General features: G+C 30.9%; 2 protein-coding genes across 2 annotated transcripts; both read left to right on the top strand.

Annotated features, from left to right (window-relative positions):
- Positions 1-393: 393 nt before the first annotated feature.
- LOC114741112 (germin-like protein subfamily 1 member 13) lies at positions 394-1,317 on the top strand. The gene is made up of 2 exons (XM_028929371.1): positions 394-517; positions 606-1,317. Exons 1-2 carry the CDS (start codon positions 394-396, stop codon positions 1,151-1,153), a joined length of 672 nt encoding a protein of 223 aa, XP_028785204.1. The 3' UTR covers positions 1,154-1,317.
- A 14,493-nt stretch (positions 1,318-15,810) lies between these two features.
- LOC114741110 (germin-like protein subfamily 1 member 13) lies at positions 15,811-16,765 on the top strand. Its single transcript, XM_028929369.1, has 2 exons — positions 15,811-15,968; positions 16,056-16,765. Exons 1-2 carry the CDS (start codon positions 15,845-15,847, stop codon positions 16,601-16,603), a joined length of 672 nt encoding a protein of 223 aa, XP_028785202.1. The 5' UTR covers positions 15,811-15,844; the 3' UTR covers positions 16,604-16,765.

The following is a 16,765-nucleotide window of genomic DNA, read 5'->3' as shown; positions in this document are numbered from 1 at the left end:
TAGGGAAGGGAAGGGTGACCAACACAAAATATTTTGATGCATAAAAGTACTTTTTTTTCTAAATAAGTTATATTACTGATGAGAAACAGTATTCGCAACGAAGAATTCAAATATTGATGTATAATTTTAAAATATAGCAATTATGATATGTTAGGTAAGTAAAATGATACTTCCAATTTGCTAATCGTTGAACGCCTCCAGCCATGGACTAAAGATAATATTAATAATTGATACCTTACAATGTGGATACATTTGTTTTGATTAAGTCGAAACAAAAAATAATACTAATTCAACAATGACGGCTCCTCTCTTGAGCTATAAATAGATTACAGCAACAAAACATTTGGTCACAACAAACACACAATTCGAAGCTAAAGAAAGGATTTGAGAAAGATGAAAGGTTCAGTATTTATCTCCCTTATTGCCCTCTTGACCTTGGCTTCCTCCTTTGCTTCTGCATACGATCCCAGCCCTCTTCAAGATTTCTGTGTGGGCGTCAATGATACCAAACATGGAGGTAAGTACACACACATAATACCGTATATATTGCATCTCTCTCCATATTTCTTGTCATTGATTAGCAATATTGAATTGGTTTTGTGCAGTATTTGTAAATGGGAAATTCTGCAAAGATCCCAAGCTTGTGAAAGCAGATGACTTCTTCTTCCACATAATGGAAGGCAACACATCAAACCCATTGGGCTCCCAAGTAACTCAAGTGTCTGTAAATGAATTCCCAGGACTCAATACTCTTGGTATCTCCCTTGCTCGAATCGATTATGCTCCCTATGGTCTGAATCCTCCCCACATTCACCCTCGTGCCACTGAGGTGCTGACTGTCCTGGAAGGAACTCTCATGGTTGGATTTGTGGCTTCCAATCAAAATGACAATCGTTTATTTACCAAAGTACTCAACAAAGGAGATGTGTTTGTGTTTCCCTTCGGTATGATTCATTTTCAGCTCAACGTCGGCCATGACAATGCTGTCGCACTTTCTAGTCTCAGTAGCCAAAATCCAGGGGTCATTACTATTGCTAAGGCTGTGTTTGGATCCACTCCTCCCATCTCGCGTGACGTTCTCACTAAAGCCTTCCAAGTTGACCAGAACATTATTGCCTATCTTCAAAAGCAGCAATGGTACGATAATAACTAAACACACTATCCGCTGCCCATCCATTATTATTCTGTAATAAATAAATCAGATGCATGCAACGATCTTGTGTTGTAAGATACGCATGCAAAATCAATATTCTTTCCTCATGTAACTTCATTTATATATTTTTGGAATCACTAAAGTAGTATGTTGTGTTCTCTTTTACCTTGCACCTTGTTCTCCCTTCCAGTTTCATTTGGCTTCCTGCCCAAGTCGTACTGCTCCCCTCATAATACTACGTGCTAATACCTCTGTGAGCCCCATGTTGGACGTCTTATCTGTTATGCCCTTAGTTTTACCTAAAACAAAGGAAAAACAAGTAATCTATATTGTTTTCTCTGTTCAAATATAACTCCACGCATTGCCCTGTAACGAGTATGTCAAGTAATAAAGTACTAAATTGCTTCGCATATTCTGATTATATCGGTTAAATTACGCTCTCTGGTTTACTATTTTCCTCTTTCACTTCTACACAAATTGGACTATTTGATGCTACAAGATTTGACGGTTGTGACTTTGTGATTGTGATTTAGTTAATACGTTAATGACTTGAACTTAGCGTACAGGATTAAAATAGTGCGCAATATATCAAATTTTTATAAAGGATTGAGTACTTGTTTAAGATGAACATATCAATTAGATATTAATAGTATAGAATATATGAGCCATTATAGAAATCACTGTATAGACTAATTAAAGTACGTATTTCCTGCCGAAGAAGTTTGCAATATTTTAAGCAAACACAGGAGATTATTTCAAATCATGAAATCCCATAATGATCTAGAAATGATTCGGTATGATCAGATGTTCTGAAATACAATCCATTGATTGCATTGATATTTCAAATTATTTAGTTTCTTATATATTTACTCAATCTGAGTTAAAATATCATTCCTAAGCTTGATCTATATATCATGACTCAATATTATATTACAGTAAATTGAAATATAAATTTTCTAAATGCTTCAATTTGTAAGCTGAAATCATGATTTAAAACACAATAAGACATAGCTTATTGTTTGAATTACTAAAATAATTTAATGCCATTTTAAAATACGAAAAAGTCAATAACTGTTGATTTACTTGTTATAGATTTGTTCATTTCTCTATGTTCACGCTAAAGTGCATACATGATGATAAGTAATATAGTGAATAAAAATAATATCGTTTCCGCAGAGACTCTTGTTTCTAAGACCCGAATATAAAAAATATTATAAATCAAATCTTATATTTAGGACTAGAATAACATCTCTGAGATTTCTGTGAGATCATATTACAGTTAAATAATTGCCAAATAAAATATATACCAATATATAATATAACATAAAATAACCATCAAATTTAAGTATTTTTGTAGTTGTGTTTGCTTGCTCTTTATTCTAAGTCCTATCTTACTACATTTTATCTTTGTCTTCAAAGTTCGCCTTAACAAGGTAGACTCATCGGAAATAATTATGATAATGTCATATTATGTGAGAATAAAAACGATAAAATCCTTAAACATATATGATGATAATGTTATATTATAGGAGAATCAAAGCGATAAAATTCTTAAACATACAGCTTATTGCTTGAGTGAAAATATTTTCATGATATTTCATAAATTACCAAATAAAACATTGTAATAAACCCCATGACATGTAATTGCCATGTCTCAAATAGTTCACGCAAATGCCCTTCAGTAAATCTTGATCTTTTGATATTTCTATCACCGACACATTGTTATAACAACTCGAAGTAACGACAATTAGAAAATATTGATGGATATGAGCTTTCGATTAGGTCAATAATGTAAGATATTTTAATTATATATTTTATACTATATTATATAATATTATTTTTTGTTTTCATTAAAATATCCTGAGTGTGGTCCGTTAATCAGTTAGGGTTTTTTAGACTTGGTCTTTTTTAGTTATTTCTTGATCTTGATAGTGGATTAAGTTTTTGATGGCTAACTGAGTAAATGAATAGAGAGAAAACCTAATTCACTACTTTTGAGGGTTCCCTAGCTAGTGGCAGCTCTTATTAGTTTCATCATCATGCCCACCTTCCAGTTAGAAGAATCCTAACATTCTTTCTACTAACAGGTTTCTATGTTTTCAGTTGTTCTAATCCAAATTTAAATTATGAGTATTGTTGATTGCTTCTTTAAATCATCTAACATGACGAGATGTATTTATATAATTGTAGAATTCCGTATGATTACTTGGATAAATATTTTGTTCATATGGTTTGTTCTAACATGTGGTATCAGAGCCTGGTGTCAAATCTCCCTCTGTTTGCTATTTTTGTATATGAGATCTATCTATTTTATTATTTAATAATATTTTGAGAAGAAGCTACAGTAACATTATGTCTATGTTCTTCATTTGTTTCAATCGTAATACATACACACAAGTTTTCGGATTTTGGAAAGTTTTATGTTGTCTGTGATGTTGTCGAGCCTGTGACAAGGAGAAGAATGTTTTATACTACCTCTAGTCCTTAATATTAGACCTTATTTTGTTTTTATTTTGGTTCTAAACATAAAATCTCAATCTATTTTGCCCCTCATATTTATTTATTTTTCCTTAAGATAGTCTTTCCAATAATAGTTTTTTTAAGCCAATAAACTTGATTAGTAAGGATATTTTAAGAAAAATAATATCTATTTATTATAAATAACTAACTCAAAGTCGATATCTGTTTTGTTTTGTTTGTTTGTTTATTTTTTTAAAGCTCTTTTCCATGCTTTGATGGCTTAAAGACTTCTTGACTTCTTGTTATTCTTGTTCTTGATTTCACGCACACTGAAGAACGGTACCTGAAACGCCGCACGAATTTGCTGGCTGCGGCCGCTTTGCAATTTGGTTTCTTCGCGGGTCAGGATTCGGGTAGGTTAACCCGACTCCATCGAGCAGATGACCCAAATTGCACCAACGCGGTGCCGTTTTGCTCAGAATGAAACACATCGTTTCATTAGTTCCTGGAGCTGGGCGAAAGCATGTTGGAGTGTCATTTCGGCTTGCTACAATAATTTTATTCTGCTGATTGTATCGTTATGGGCCTAAGGTTTTGGGTTCTGCATTTATGTTATTTCATTTGCCTTTATTTTTTATTTCCAAATTGGGCCCTAAGTTTGGGCTTCTGCAAAATATTTTCTCTTACGTTCTGTGTTGTTTTCAGCAAGTTGGGCTCTCTGTTTTGGGTTTCCAGTTTGGGCATTTTAACTGGGCTGTGCAGAAGAGTGTATGTTTTCTGGTTTTATTTTAATTTTCCAGATTGGACTTTCATTAGGGCTGGGGCATTTTTGGTTTACTTTTACAAAATGTTTTGGGCCATAGAAATTATTTCAGTTTGTTTTTTTTGCTAAAACATATGTATCTTCCTATTTAAGGCAATCTTATTTGAGACACTGTCGGTCACTAAATGTGGGAATCTCTCTCAGCAGGGATTTAAATCTTAGTTTGTCACGTTGTAAAGGACTAGCCCCTTACGCTAGACCCAATTCTCATTGGTAATTATTTCAATTTCTGGAAATCAGAACCTGGGCTTTTGGTTTTCTGGGCTTTTCATTTTTTCTTAGAATGGCCCCTTCAGTTTTGGGGCTTTTTGTACAAAAAGTATTTCCAGCACAGTCAGATTGTGATTTGCGCCTTCAATTTGATGTTTTCAATTCATAAATCCCTTTTCTCCCCATTTTGGGTCGATGTTTCTCTTGACTTTAGGAAAACTCTCTAATGCTTGATTATTTGGAGAAATGGCGGCGTACTGGGGCTCATTTTGGTCTTAAAAACCATTGTTCATTTCTGGAATTTGGGTTTTAGGCTCTATTTGTCGGTTTGCCCTATGGGCCAAGTTTTTTTTTTATTGTCAGAACCATTTTTGGGCTGAATAAAGTAGCATTTAAATTGTCTTCCATTTATTTAGCCACTAGGTTTATGTGTAATTCATTTTATGTGCCATTTTAATTGTTTAAAAAAAGGGGAAATCAATTTTTCGGCTATTTTGACATTTTGAAAAATTTACAAAATTTAATTTTAGGTGGGTTATTTAATTGTCTAAATATTTGGAAAATTGGTTTTAGGCAATTATATCCTTGTTTGATTTTTGCAAAAAAAAAAAATTGTATTTGAGCTGAAACATGCTGAGTTTGATTTATTAAACAATTTTTTGTGCATAAAATAGTAGAAGAATTTAATTGTAGTTATTTAGTCTCTTATGTTGATTAAATTAATTGATTGAATTCTCCATTATGTTGTGCATATATGAAATTTAAATGTACATAGTTGAATCCACCTATGAGGAAGAGTATGAAACTATGAATAGAATAGTCAGGGGGCAACAACAAAAAAAAAAAGATTGTGAAGTTTGTAGTATACTCCCTCCGTTCCTTATTATAAGAGACATTTGATGCTTATGGCATGTTCCTATATATAAGAGACACTTACAAGTTGTCTCTACTTTTTTGTGTTGATTTACTATTTTACCCATATTTATTATCTCCAACTCACACTCTCTTTCCCTCCCACTTCTCTTTCTTTGAATAATTTAATTTTTCTCTCTCATACTCTCTCCTTATTAATGAGGGTATTTTTGGAAAAAAATTATACTTTTTACACATTAATTATTCTTAACTAATTTTAACTTTTTTTGATCAACGTATTTCGGTTATTTATCTCTTATAATAAGGAAGGGAGGGAGTAATATATAACCGATTGATTCCTTGGAGGAAGCAAGTTAATTATGACTTGGTAAAGTCTTCAGATGGTTTAATTTGTTCCCATGACCCCTTTCGTTCTACTATTCTATACGTACTAGTTTTAAATATTTGATTATTTTAACCTTTCATCTTTCGTTGACGTTCTTTATTTTACAAAATAATGATACTATTAATAACGCTGCTGCGTTCTTGCTACTTGTATTCGCAGTTTTTTTATTCTTTCTGTCATTTCTTGTCTTCTTTTAAAATTTAAATTTACAATCGTAATGCCACCAATATTAATTTTAAATCACAATTGAACGTAATTTTATATCAACTTTTCATGTCTTAAGTTTTCATTTTGCGCACACGTATGTGCATACACACATATAAAGTCATTACAAACTTTATTTGCATACACTTGAGAAGGTTTAATATGTAGATATATAACAATTTTTACAAAAGAAAAGGAAAAAAAAAGGTCGATAAAGGAATGGATTATGTTCCGATACAATATTATCATTGACCTAATCAGAAGTTCATATCCATCATTAGTTCCGAAAACCAGTAGTCTACCTTGATAAGGCAATCTTTGAAGACGAAGATAAGTAAGGTAGGACTTAGAATAAAGAGCAAACACTGCTGCTAAAATGCTAAAATTGGACAATTATTTTATTTTATATAAATTTGTTGGAACATGATATTTTATTTGATGGTTATTTAGTTGTCGATATCACATAAATATAACAGCTACATGTGATATGTGCATATTTTGTAATCAAATATGTTCAGATTTTAGATATATTGAATTAAGTTTGTAAATATTTTATAGCCTTTTAATTTATTGTATATATTAAAATAAATTTTCAGGATAAAAATTACAAAATCTACTTTTGTACGTTTTGTTTTGTGGAAAAAATAAAATAAACTGAAAATTGGAAGAAAGCTTGGACCCACATGAGATTTGGAAAGAATGAGGTCATTAATTGTAATTTTTTCTGATAAAAAAATTAATTTGCCAATCTTTATAATTTCATAAAATTTTGAATCAGGCCCTATGGTATTTTAGGGCTGTTGAAAGGAAATAATAAATCCAAAACATAGCATGAAGCTTAAGCAAGAAGTAAGATAAAGATGATGATAGACGGGCAAACCCATTTAAGCTTGTTTAAGTCCAGGGCCAGACTCGTAATTTAGAGTTGTTAAAGGTTAGTTGGACTTAAAAGGGCTAGTCCTGTAGAGCTAAAAATTAAATGGGCCGCCCATTCAAGTCCACCAATTTTTTTTTAAAAAAGTTAATTAATAATTAATATGTAAGTATTTTATTTTATTTTATTTCCCAGGAGGCAAAGTAGAAAATCCTATCTCTATGCTCTCAATCTCTCTCACTCTCACTTTGCTCAAAGTCAAGTCTTACTCCGTCCCGCACACCCTCACGCTGCCCCTTGTACTTACTCACGCAGCGCCTTCCCTTTCCTTGAGTTTCTTTAATCATTCTATTGATGCAACGGTTTTCCTGTTGTTGTCCTTGGCGAATTATGGTTTTAATTCATTAGAGCACAAATAAAAGAACCTCTTGGGAAAATTTTGACAAGATGAATGATTTTAGAAAGAAAATGCTTCTGGAGAATTCTTTTTGAGTATTTCACATCGGATCAATTTTATGCGAAAAATTAAATGTCATTTATTTTGCTATTGAAATGAAATATTTTCATGAAATAATTGTGACCAGGAATCTTGTAATATTCACACTGTGCCAGCCTCTATATCCACCCTATATATTACAAACAAATGAGAATGGCTTGTTTCTTTCAAAGGAGACTCATATGAGATAAATTAATTTGTTGAAGTCAAACTTTTCATACTTTATTTTTCAGTAATTTAAACTTAAAATTTTTATTTTTGACGAGAATTTATTTTTGTACACATTAGGAGGACTTGAACTTAGCAGCATCATATCTTTCCCACAATAAGAACAAGGAAAAACTTAAGAGAATGATGAATTAGTAGTTGTATTTATGCATTTAATGAGTAATTTTGTTTGTTTTGTTTTCACTTTTGTAAAAATATATGAAAAATAAATGACTTTGCTAAACGGGCCTGAAGCCCATGGGCTGGTCCTGAGACTGCGAGCTCAAAGTCTGGACTCAACAAAACACTTCATTGCCGAATAGCAGGTTTAAACGGTTCCCAGTACTTTCAAGATTGAAACTTATACCAACAAGTGTTGATGCAAGTAGAAGGGACTTGAGCACCTTAAATATCATGTTATGAGTTCATTTTTGGGATGGTATGTAAAAAAAAAAAACTATTGAGGGGGGGTCCCCGCTACAGCGCCTAACAGTACCCCGAAAGATTAGTCTCTTACCATCTAGGTAGAACGATACCCTGGCTAACCAGGGAAAAAAAAAAGATTGAAACTTATATAAAATGACAACCTTTCAAAGAATTGCAGGATGCGCTCCACTAAGAGATAAAGAGCTATAAGTTGAGTGATTGAAATTGTCAATTGGTTTTAGTCATTTGAGGATTAATTCAACCAAATATGTTCCCCTGACTTATTTCGAATAAAAAAGTAAATTGGCGTTTGAACCTGTCCATTACTGTTATCCAGTCTATATTTTGCACTGAATATTAGGCTTGTAATTTCATATGCAAATTATTTTAAGGAGACAGATTTCCATAATTCATCAGAAAGAATTGGTAAATTAGCGTATGAGTCCGTATCTTCTTTTTGAGTCGGTCATTTTGGAAATCAATAAAAAAAATTTTTTAAGGGAAATATACGTAATTAAGTAAAAGACTTATTAAGGTCAAACACCTTAATACTCAAATGACATATTACCTCTCATCCTTAATATGAGTGTTAGTTTTACTTTTAATTTGATTCTAAATATAAGATCTTAATTTATTTTGTCTTTCATATCTATCTATTTTTTTAAAGTAGTCCTTATAGTAGTTGTACATATTAAATGTTCTATCAAATAGTAGTTTTAGCTGATACACATGATTAGTGAATGTATTCTAGGAAAGATAAAGTATATTTATTACAAATAATTAACTTAACTAGTTTTTTTTAATCTCTCCAAATTAATCAACTAGGCATTGTATTAAGTATCGGAGATAGTATTAATTAAAGGAGGACGTAAGCAAAACAAACACTTAAATTATCCGTGTAATTTAAGTAAAGTTCTCGATTCACACTTGCTTTATGACTTGTTTGTTATTATAGAAGAGTTTTGATGGAAGTATAATTAAAAAATGAAAGTAGGTAGAATAGGAAACAGAGGTAGAACTAAAGGGGGTTTTAAAAATATATTTATTACAAACTTATAACTACCTAAACCTAATATAATTTGATATTTTTATGGATGAAAAATATATAATTTTGGGATACAACGGAAAGTATTCACAATGAAAAATTGAAATATTGGTATATAATTTTAAAAATATATTACCTCAAATCCTTAATATAAAAGTTAGTTTGGTGGATTGGATTTGATCCTAAATATAAGATCTTAATCTATTTTTTTTGTTTCCCAAATTTATAACTTTTTTCTTAAATTATCCCTACTAATTGTAAGAGTGATTCTTAAAAAAGAGTAGCTTCTAAGCACAAATAAAAAGAACATGTTAAAAAAAAAAACTGACATACATTTATTATAAATAACTAACTTAATTAATTTATCTAACATTTTTAAATTAATTATACATATCTTATATTAAGAACCGAGGTAGTACCAAATATATGATATGTTAGTGTAACGAAGTGGGTGCATGACATTTTTAATGAGACAAACTAGGATGTTATTATAATTTTTTAACAAATGATTAGGAAAGGCCTGAATATTATTATAATTCACAATCTCTCTCAAACTACTCTTGGCACCTGAAAGCATGTTAAGATCTTCTACTAAAGATCGCAAAAAGAACAGTCAACCAAATATTATTTAGCTATAAAGAGAAGTGCTCGGCATCTGCAAACCATGTATTTGCATGCGTAAGAAAGAATTATTTCTAAATCATAATAATTAAGTCCAATTAAACAAAAACTAACTCAAAATTTTCCTTTACTTTCCTCATTAGTCACCAATTAGTTACTGCTTTTGGCTGATTATCTTTACGAGATAAAATGCACTACCATCGATTTTTAATATAAGAGCTTGATAACTAATTTATGGGTATTAAAACTCAAGTTAGTTGTTTGTAACAAATGTGTGTTAGTTTTTCAAAATACATCTTCTAATCATGTGCATTATAATCAATTCTTGATGGAAACTTCCTTAATATGTACAATAAATAGTGATACGTTTGAAAAAAATTATAAATTTAAGAGACAAAATTAATTAGAATCTTATATTTAAAATCAAAATAAACCCTTTAATAGCTCCTATATTTAAGACAGGAGGTAATATCATATTATATAACATAGAAAAGATGCTTTTAAAAGGACAAAAAAATATAAATTCTATAAATAAATAAAACAGAGCAAGTGGATGAAGTTTGGTTTAAAAAAACAATGAGAGGTGGGGTTAATTAAGGGCCTTGGTATATCTTGTTAATTAAGGGCTCACTCATTGACTACAAAAATTTAATTAGGTCAATTAATAATTGGGAGAGTTACAACAAAGTCCCAAACAAGAAAAACAATTAAAAAAAAAATCCAAGAGATTGTCATTCTCACTATAGGACTTGTCATTATAGGCTGTTAAAGTTGTTATTAGAACCTTTTGATAATTATTTCTCTTTTGGTGGGATTTGATTGTAATTCTCTCTTAATAATTGATACCGTGATATGAATATGTTTTGATCAAGACATCCGCCAAAACCTGGGACAGCCGGAAAACAAGGAATCAAGTGCTGAAGAAGCTGTTAGAAAACAGGAAGATAAAAACGTGCAATTGTACGAAAGATCCGACAAGACATCTTGACCAAAAGCCCACCAATCGTTGTATTCTACTCCTTCCCTGTATTCTTATAAGAAACAACTACTAAAATCACAATCATGTGATTCAAATTGTTGATTAAATTTAGTTAAAAGCAATAAATGTGTAAGATATATCTATATACTTTTAATCATATCCTTATTTGTAAAGAAAATATGTGAGAGATAATGATTGAAAATTTATTGCGAAGAGATAATAAACAATGTACACTTAATGAGGTAGAAGTGGAAAGGCTATTTTAAAATTTTAGACAAAGAGAATTTTTTTTTGCCTCATATTTAGAGACACCACCATTAAAAAGATTGTTTTTTATAAAAGGGAACAGAGGAAATGTTACTTAATATTCGCTCAAATCTTTATAAAGACCAATATATTTTTAAAATATGTTTTATTTAAAGTATTAGTTTTGTCCAGCTAGCAATCTTAATCAATTATAAAACTTTCTAGCTAATTAATTAAACACCTCTAACTAATGACTTTCATTGAGATTCGAGAGTAATTTTAATACTCCCTCGGTTCCTTATTATAAGAGACATTTGATGCTTATGGCATGTTCCTGTATATAAGAGACACTTACAAGTTGTCTCTACTTTTTTGTGTTGATTTACTATTTTACCCATATTTATTATCTCCAACTCACACTCTCTCCCCCTCCCACTTCTCTTTCTTTTAATAATTTAATTGTTCTCTCTCATGCTCTCTCTCCTTATTAATGAGGGCATTTTTGGAAAAAAATTATACTTTTTACATATTAATTGTTCTTAACTAATTTTAACTGTTTTTTTATCAACGTACTTCGGTTATTTGTCTCTTATAATAAGGAACGGAGGGAGTATTTTATAAGAAATAATTAATTTTAAATAACTTCATTAATTTATGGAAAGTTTTTAATAGGTGCTTACAATAACGACTGGAGGGAATATGAACTCTGCAAACGTCTATCCATATTTTTCAAATGGAGTTGCTTATTCTTTTTTCTTGTTTGAGACTTACTTGGCTATGCTTAAATATGATTTTTTTTCCCAGATTGGATGGTTAGCTAATAATATTGATTAACATCTGAGTGCATCGTTTGTTTCTCATTTAATTTAGCAAGTCGTTCGTTTGTTAGTGAGTCTTGACTATGAAGGAGCTAGCCGCAGGTTTTATAAAATTAAACTTGGAATCTTGTAATTTTGTTTTCATACAATTTTACTTTTTCATTCACATTTATTTATATACTAATTACAGTCTTTAATATAAAAGCTAATTATAGATTCAATTAAATCTTAAATATAAGACCTCAATCCACAAGAAAATTATGGCAGTAAAAAAATTGAAAAATTCAATTTTCATCTCAGCTCTTTCAACTCTATTGTTGAAAAGCAATCCTTACAGTAAGTACACACGTTAAAGTATACTATCTCCATCAATAAGTAGTTTCAAAACACATCAATAGGAGTATTTTAGGAGAGACAACATCTATTTAGTACACATGCCTAATTTAACCAACTTCTTTAATATTCATAAATTAATTATCTAATTTTTATATTAAGAGTCGAATGTAGTACATTGATTTCTGTCTCATTTCAATGATAGGCTTACTAGTACAAAAACTATTTGTTAATACAGGTTAGTAAAGCAAGACTTGTTCTACAAACTGAAGTAATCTTGGAATCCTGTAACTTTGTTTTCATACAATTTTACTTTTTCATTCATATTTATTTATATACTAACTACAATCTTTAATATAAGAACTAATCAGAGATTTAATTGAATCATAAATATAAGATCTCAATCTATTTTGTTTTCAATATTTATCCATTTTGCCCTCAAACAATCTTTACCGTAATTGCACATGTTAATGTGTCTTCATCAATGGGTATTTTTAATGCACATCAATTGAGGTATTTTAGGAGAGACAATATCCATTTATTATTAATACCTAATTTAACTAACTTTTTTAATATTCGTAAATTAGTTATCTAGTTCTTATATTAATGATTGAAAGTAGTACATTGATTTTTTATTTCATTTCAATGATAGGCTCACTAGTAAAAAACTGTTGTTAATACAGGTTAGTAAAGTAAGACTTATTCTACAAACTCAAGGTATCTGACAATCCAATTGCAAATATACAAAGTAAAAATTAAATCAATCATGCTTACCTCACTTCTTAGCTTAGCTTAGCAAGCTTGAGAGGAAATGACGCCAAACCCCAAATTCAGATGCAATTTACATTATTGAAATAATTACTTATCGATACATATGATGATCAAGTAATAAACACTAACTATATATCTCACTTAAAATGCTCAATTCTCTCATCTATAGCTCCCAATTTCACATTCCCAATCTCAACCCAATCGTTTCTTAATCCAATAACTCATTAGAAAGCTCAGTTCACCATCTAATCCTCCAATTGCACAATATCCCCTAGTTGCATAACTTTTTAGGGTAATTGCATTTCAATTTAGAGTAATCATCATTACCCAACTTAAACTCCAATTTGTTATTAAACCCTAACTTCAAATCACATAAATCATAAAATAGAGTGTATGTAGACTACCTCCATCAATGAAAGTAATTAGTCAGAGAAGTTTAGTTAAGTAGTTTGGAAGTTTTATAATTTAGTGTGGTATAATTTGGATAAAATGTATTATATTTCAAAACATGTGGGAGATGCTTGGATCAAAAGGATTCTAAACTATATATACAAATAAGCGAAAGAGCGAGGGGATGACGTTTGGTATATGCGATTTAGTGTCGGTGGAACATATAAATATGCTGTGGGATTAATACCTTATCAATTGATAAAAAGAATGAGAGCTTTGGGACATTAAGGGCTCAGCCATCCACTATAAAAAAACATTAATTAACTCAATTGATAATATCCCATTCTATTATTGTCTCATCAGCTCCTCTCTCTTACCCAGCCTAATGTTTGGTATGAGAGAACTGGGGAAAAAAAAAGAAGGATTAAAAAAATTAGAGAAGCAGTGTTATAAAAGTTTAATAAAGAAAAGATATAAGATAAAAGAATAAGAAAAATCGGTTAAAAGGTTTTAATCTCACTTTTTTAACTTTTTTTAAAAATCAAGCTCATTGAAATTTTTGCAGACCCTTCGTTTTTGGATAAAATTATGATCAAGGCCTCATCATGCTATTGATCCCTGCTCTACTCATCTGCCGTTTCCTTCCGGCCTCGGACTTCTGAGAAATGAGAATTAATTTGTCTCTCTTTATTTTTTCATCAAGTTTTGAATGAGGGTTTCAAAAAATCAAGTTTAATGCAATTCTTATTATTTACTCAATTTTGGTGTTAGTCTGATATTACTTTCGGATGATGTGAGCGTGACCATCTCCTCTCTTAGCTTCTCTCTTCCCCTCCTTTGCAGCTTTGCCCACCATCATCATCTTTTTTATCTACTTTCTTTCTTAAGCTTTACACTATCTTTTACATTTATCATTTCCTTTTGACAGTCCTAAAATAGTATAGGGACCCTGTTAAAATTTATGAAATTATAAAGTTGGCAAATTAGTTTTTTTTGTCAGAGAAAAATACAATTAAGACCCCATCCTTTCCACACTCATGTGGGTCCAAGTCTTCTTCCACTTTTGAATTTATTTTATTTTTCCTACAAGATAAAACGTGCAAAAGCAGATTTTGTACTTTTTATCCTGAAATTTTGGTTTAATATATATAGTGAATTAAATGGTTATAAAACATTTATAAATTTAATTCAATATATCCAAAACCTGAACATAATTAATTACAAAATATAGCACTTATCACACGTACGTAGCTGTTACATTTATGTGAGATCACAAGAGAACTAAATAATCATCATATAAAATATGTTAAAAATAAATTTATATATAGTGAAATAATCGTCAAATTTTAGCATATTAGCTGCAGTGTTTGCTCTTTATGTGAGATCAGATGAAAACTAAATAACCATCAAATAATTATGAGAAAGTTCAATCCTAATTAACCATAAAATCTAATTCATACTACGTAGGAGTAAAAACGTTGAAATCCTTAAGCATACAGCTTAATACTTAAATGAATGATGTGAAAAATTACAAAATAAAGCATTTTAATGGCCATGTTTCAAATAATCCATGCATCGATCTTTTTATGTTTTTTATCACCCAAACATTTGTACATTGAGAAAATATTGATGGATATGAACTTCTGATTAGGTCAATGATAATATTGCGTCGATACTTAATCCAACCCTTTATCACCTATTTTTTCCTTTTTCTTTTGTAAAAATTGTGATATATATTTATATTAAACCTTCTCAAGTGTATGCAAATAAAATTTGTAATGACTTTATGTGTGTAAATTTTAGACATGAAATGACAGAAAGAATAAAAAACTGCGAGTATAAGTAGCAAGAATTTAGCAATATTATTATTAGTATTATTATTTTGTAAAATAAAGAACGTCAACGAAAGATGAAAAGTTTAAATAATCAAATATTTAAAGCTGCGCATAGAATAGTAGAACGAATGGGTCATGGGAATAAATTAAACCAACTGAATAGTGAAAACCTTACCAAGTCTTAATTAACTTGCGTCCTCGAAGGAGTCAATCAATTATATATTATTATACAAACTTCACAATCTGTTTTTTCCTCCCATTTTTCCCTCTTGACTATCATATTCATAGTTTCATACTCTTCCTCATAGGGAAAGGAAAGGTGACCAACACAAAATATTTTGATGCATAAAATTATTTTTTTCTAAATAAGTTATATTACTGATGAGAAACAGTATTCGCAACGAAGAATTCAAATATTGATATATAATTTTAAAATATAGCAATTATGATATGTTAGGTAAGTAAAATGATACTTTCAATTTGCTAATCGTCGAACGCCTCCAGCCATGGACTAAAGATAATATTAATAATTGATACCTTATAATGTGGATACATATGTTTTGATCAAGTCCAAAGAAAAAAAGAATACTAATTCAACAATGACGGCTCCTCTCTTGAGCTATAAATAGATGACAACAAATCCATTCTGTCACAACAAGCACACAATTAGAAGTTAAAGAAAGGATTTCAGAAAGATGAAAGGTTCAGTAGGGATCTCTCTCATTGTCCTCTTGGCCTTGGCTTGCTCCTTTGCTTCTGCCTATGACCCCAGCCCTCTTCAAGATTTCTGTGTGGGTGTCAATGATACCAAACTTGGAGGTGCGTATAGACACAATAATACCATGCATATTGTATACTTCTATATTTCTTGTCATTGATTAGTAATATTGACTTGGTCTTGTGCAGTATTTGTGAATGGGAGGTTCTGCAAAGATCCCAAGCTTGTGAAAGCAGATGACTTCTTCTTCCACATAATGGAAGGCAACACATCAAACCCATTGGGTTCCCAAGTGACTCAAGTGTCTGTAAATGAATTCCCAGGACTCAACACTCTTGGTATCTCTCTTGCTCGTATTGATTATGCACCCTATGGTCTGAATCCTCCCCACATTCACCCTCGTGCCACTGAGGTGCTGACCGTTCTTGAAGGGACTCTCATGGTTGGATTTGTGGCTTCTAATCAAAATGACAATCGCCTCTTCACCAAAGTACTCAACAAAGGAGATGTGTTTGTGTTTCCCTTTGGTATGATTCACTTTCAGCTCAACGTTGGCCATGCCAATGCTGTCGCACTTTCTAGTCTCAGTAGCCAAAATCCAGGGGTCATTACTGTTGCCAAGGCTGTGTTTGGATCCACTCCTCCCATCTCACGTGACGTTCTCACTAAAGCCTTCCAAGTTGACAAGAACATCATTGCCTATCTTCAAAAGCAGCAATGGTACGATAATAACTAGAAACACTATCCGCTGCGCATCCATTATTATTCTGTAATAAATAAATCAGATGCAGGCAACGATCTTGTGTTGTACGATACGCATACAAAATCAATATTCTTTCCTCATGTAACTTCATTTATATAATTTTTGGAATAAATAAATATGATGTGTTCTCTTTCA

Source organism: Neltuma alba, unplaced genomic scaffold, assembly GCF_004799145.2.
Source record: "Neltuma alba isolate B1F8T4 unplaced genomic scaffold, ASM479914v2 tig00003277_pilon, whole genome shotgun sequence".
Classification (NCBI taxonomy): Eukaryota; Viridiplantae; Streptophyta; class Magnoliopsida; order Fabales; family Fabaceae; genus Neltuma; species Neltuma alba.
Note: the sequence above shows the minus strand (reverse complement) of the source record. Positions and strands in the feature narration are given on the sequence as shown.

Excerpts from the sequence above, each read along its gene's own strand:
- LOC114741110 (XM_028929369.1), top strand. The coding sequence starts at position 15,845 with ATGAAAGGTTCAGTAGGGATCTCTCTCATTGTCCTCTTGGCCTTGGCT. Across the intron at positions 15,969-16,055 it reads CAATGATACCAAACTTGGAG|TATTTGTGAATGGGAGGTTC; the intron begins GTGCGTATAGAC and ends GGTCTTGTGCAG.
- LOC114741112 (XM_028929371.1), top strand. The coding sequence starts at position 394 with ATGAAAGGTTCAGTATTTATCTCCCTTATTGCCCTCTTGACCTTGGCT. Across the intron at positions 518-605 it reads CAATGATACCAAACATGGAG|TATTTGTAAATGGGAAATTC; the intron begins GTAAGTACACAC and ends GGTTTTGTGCAG.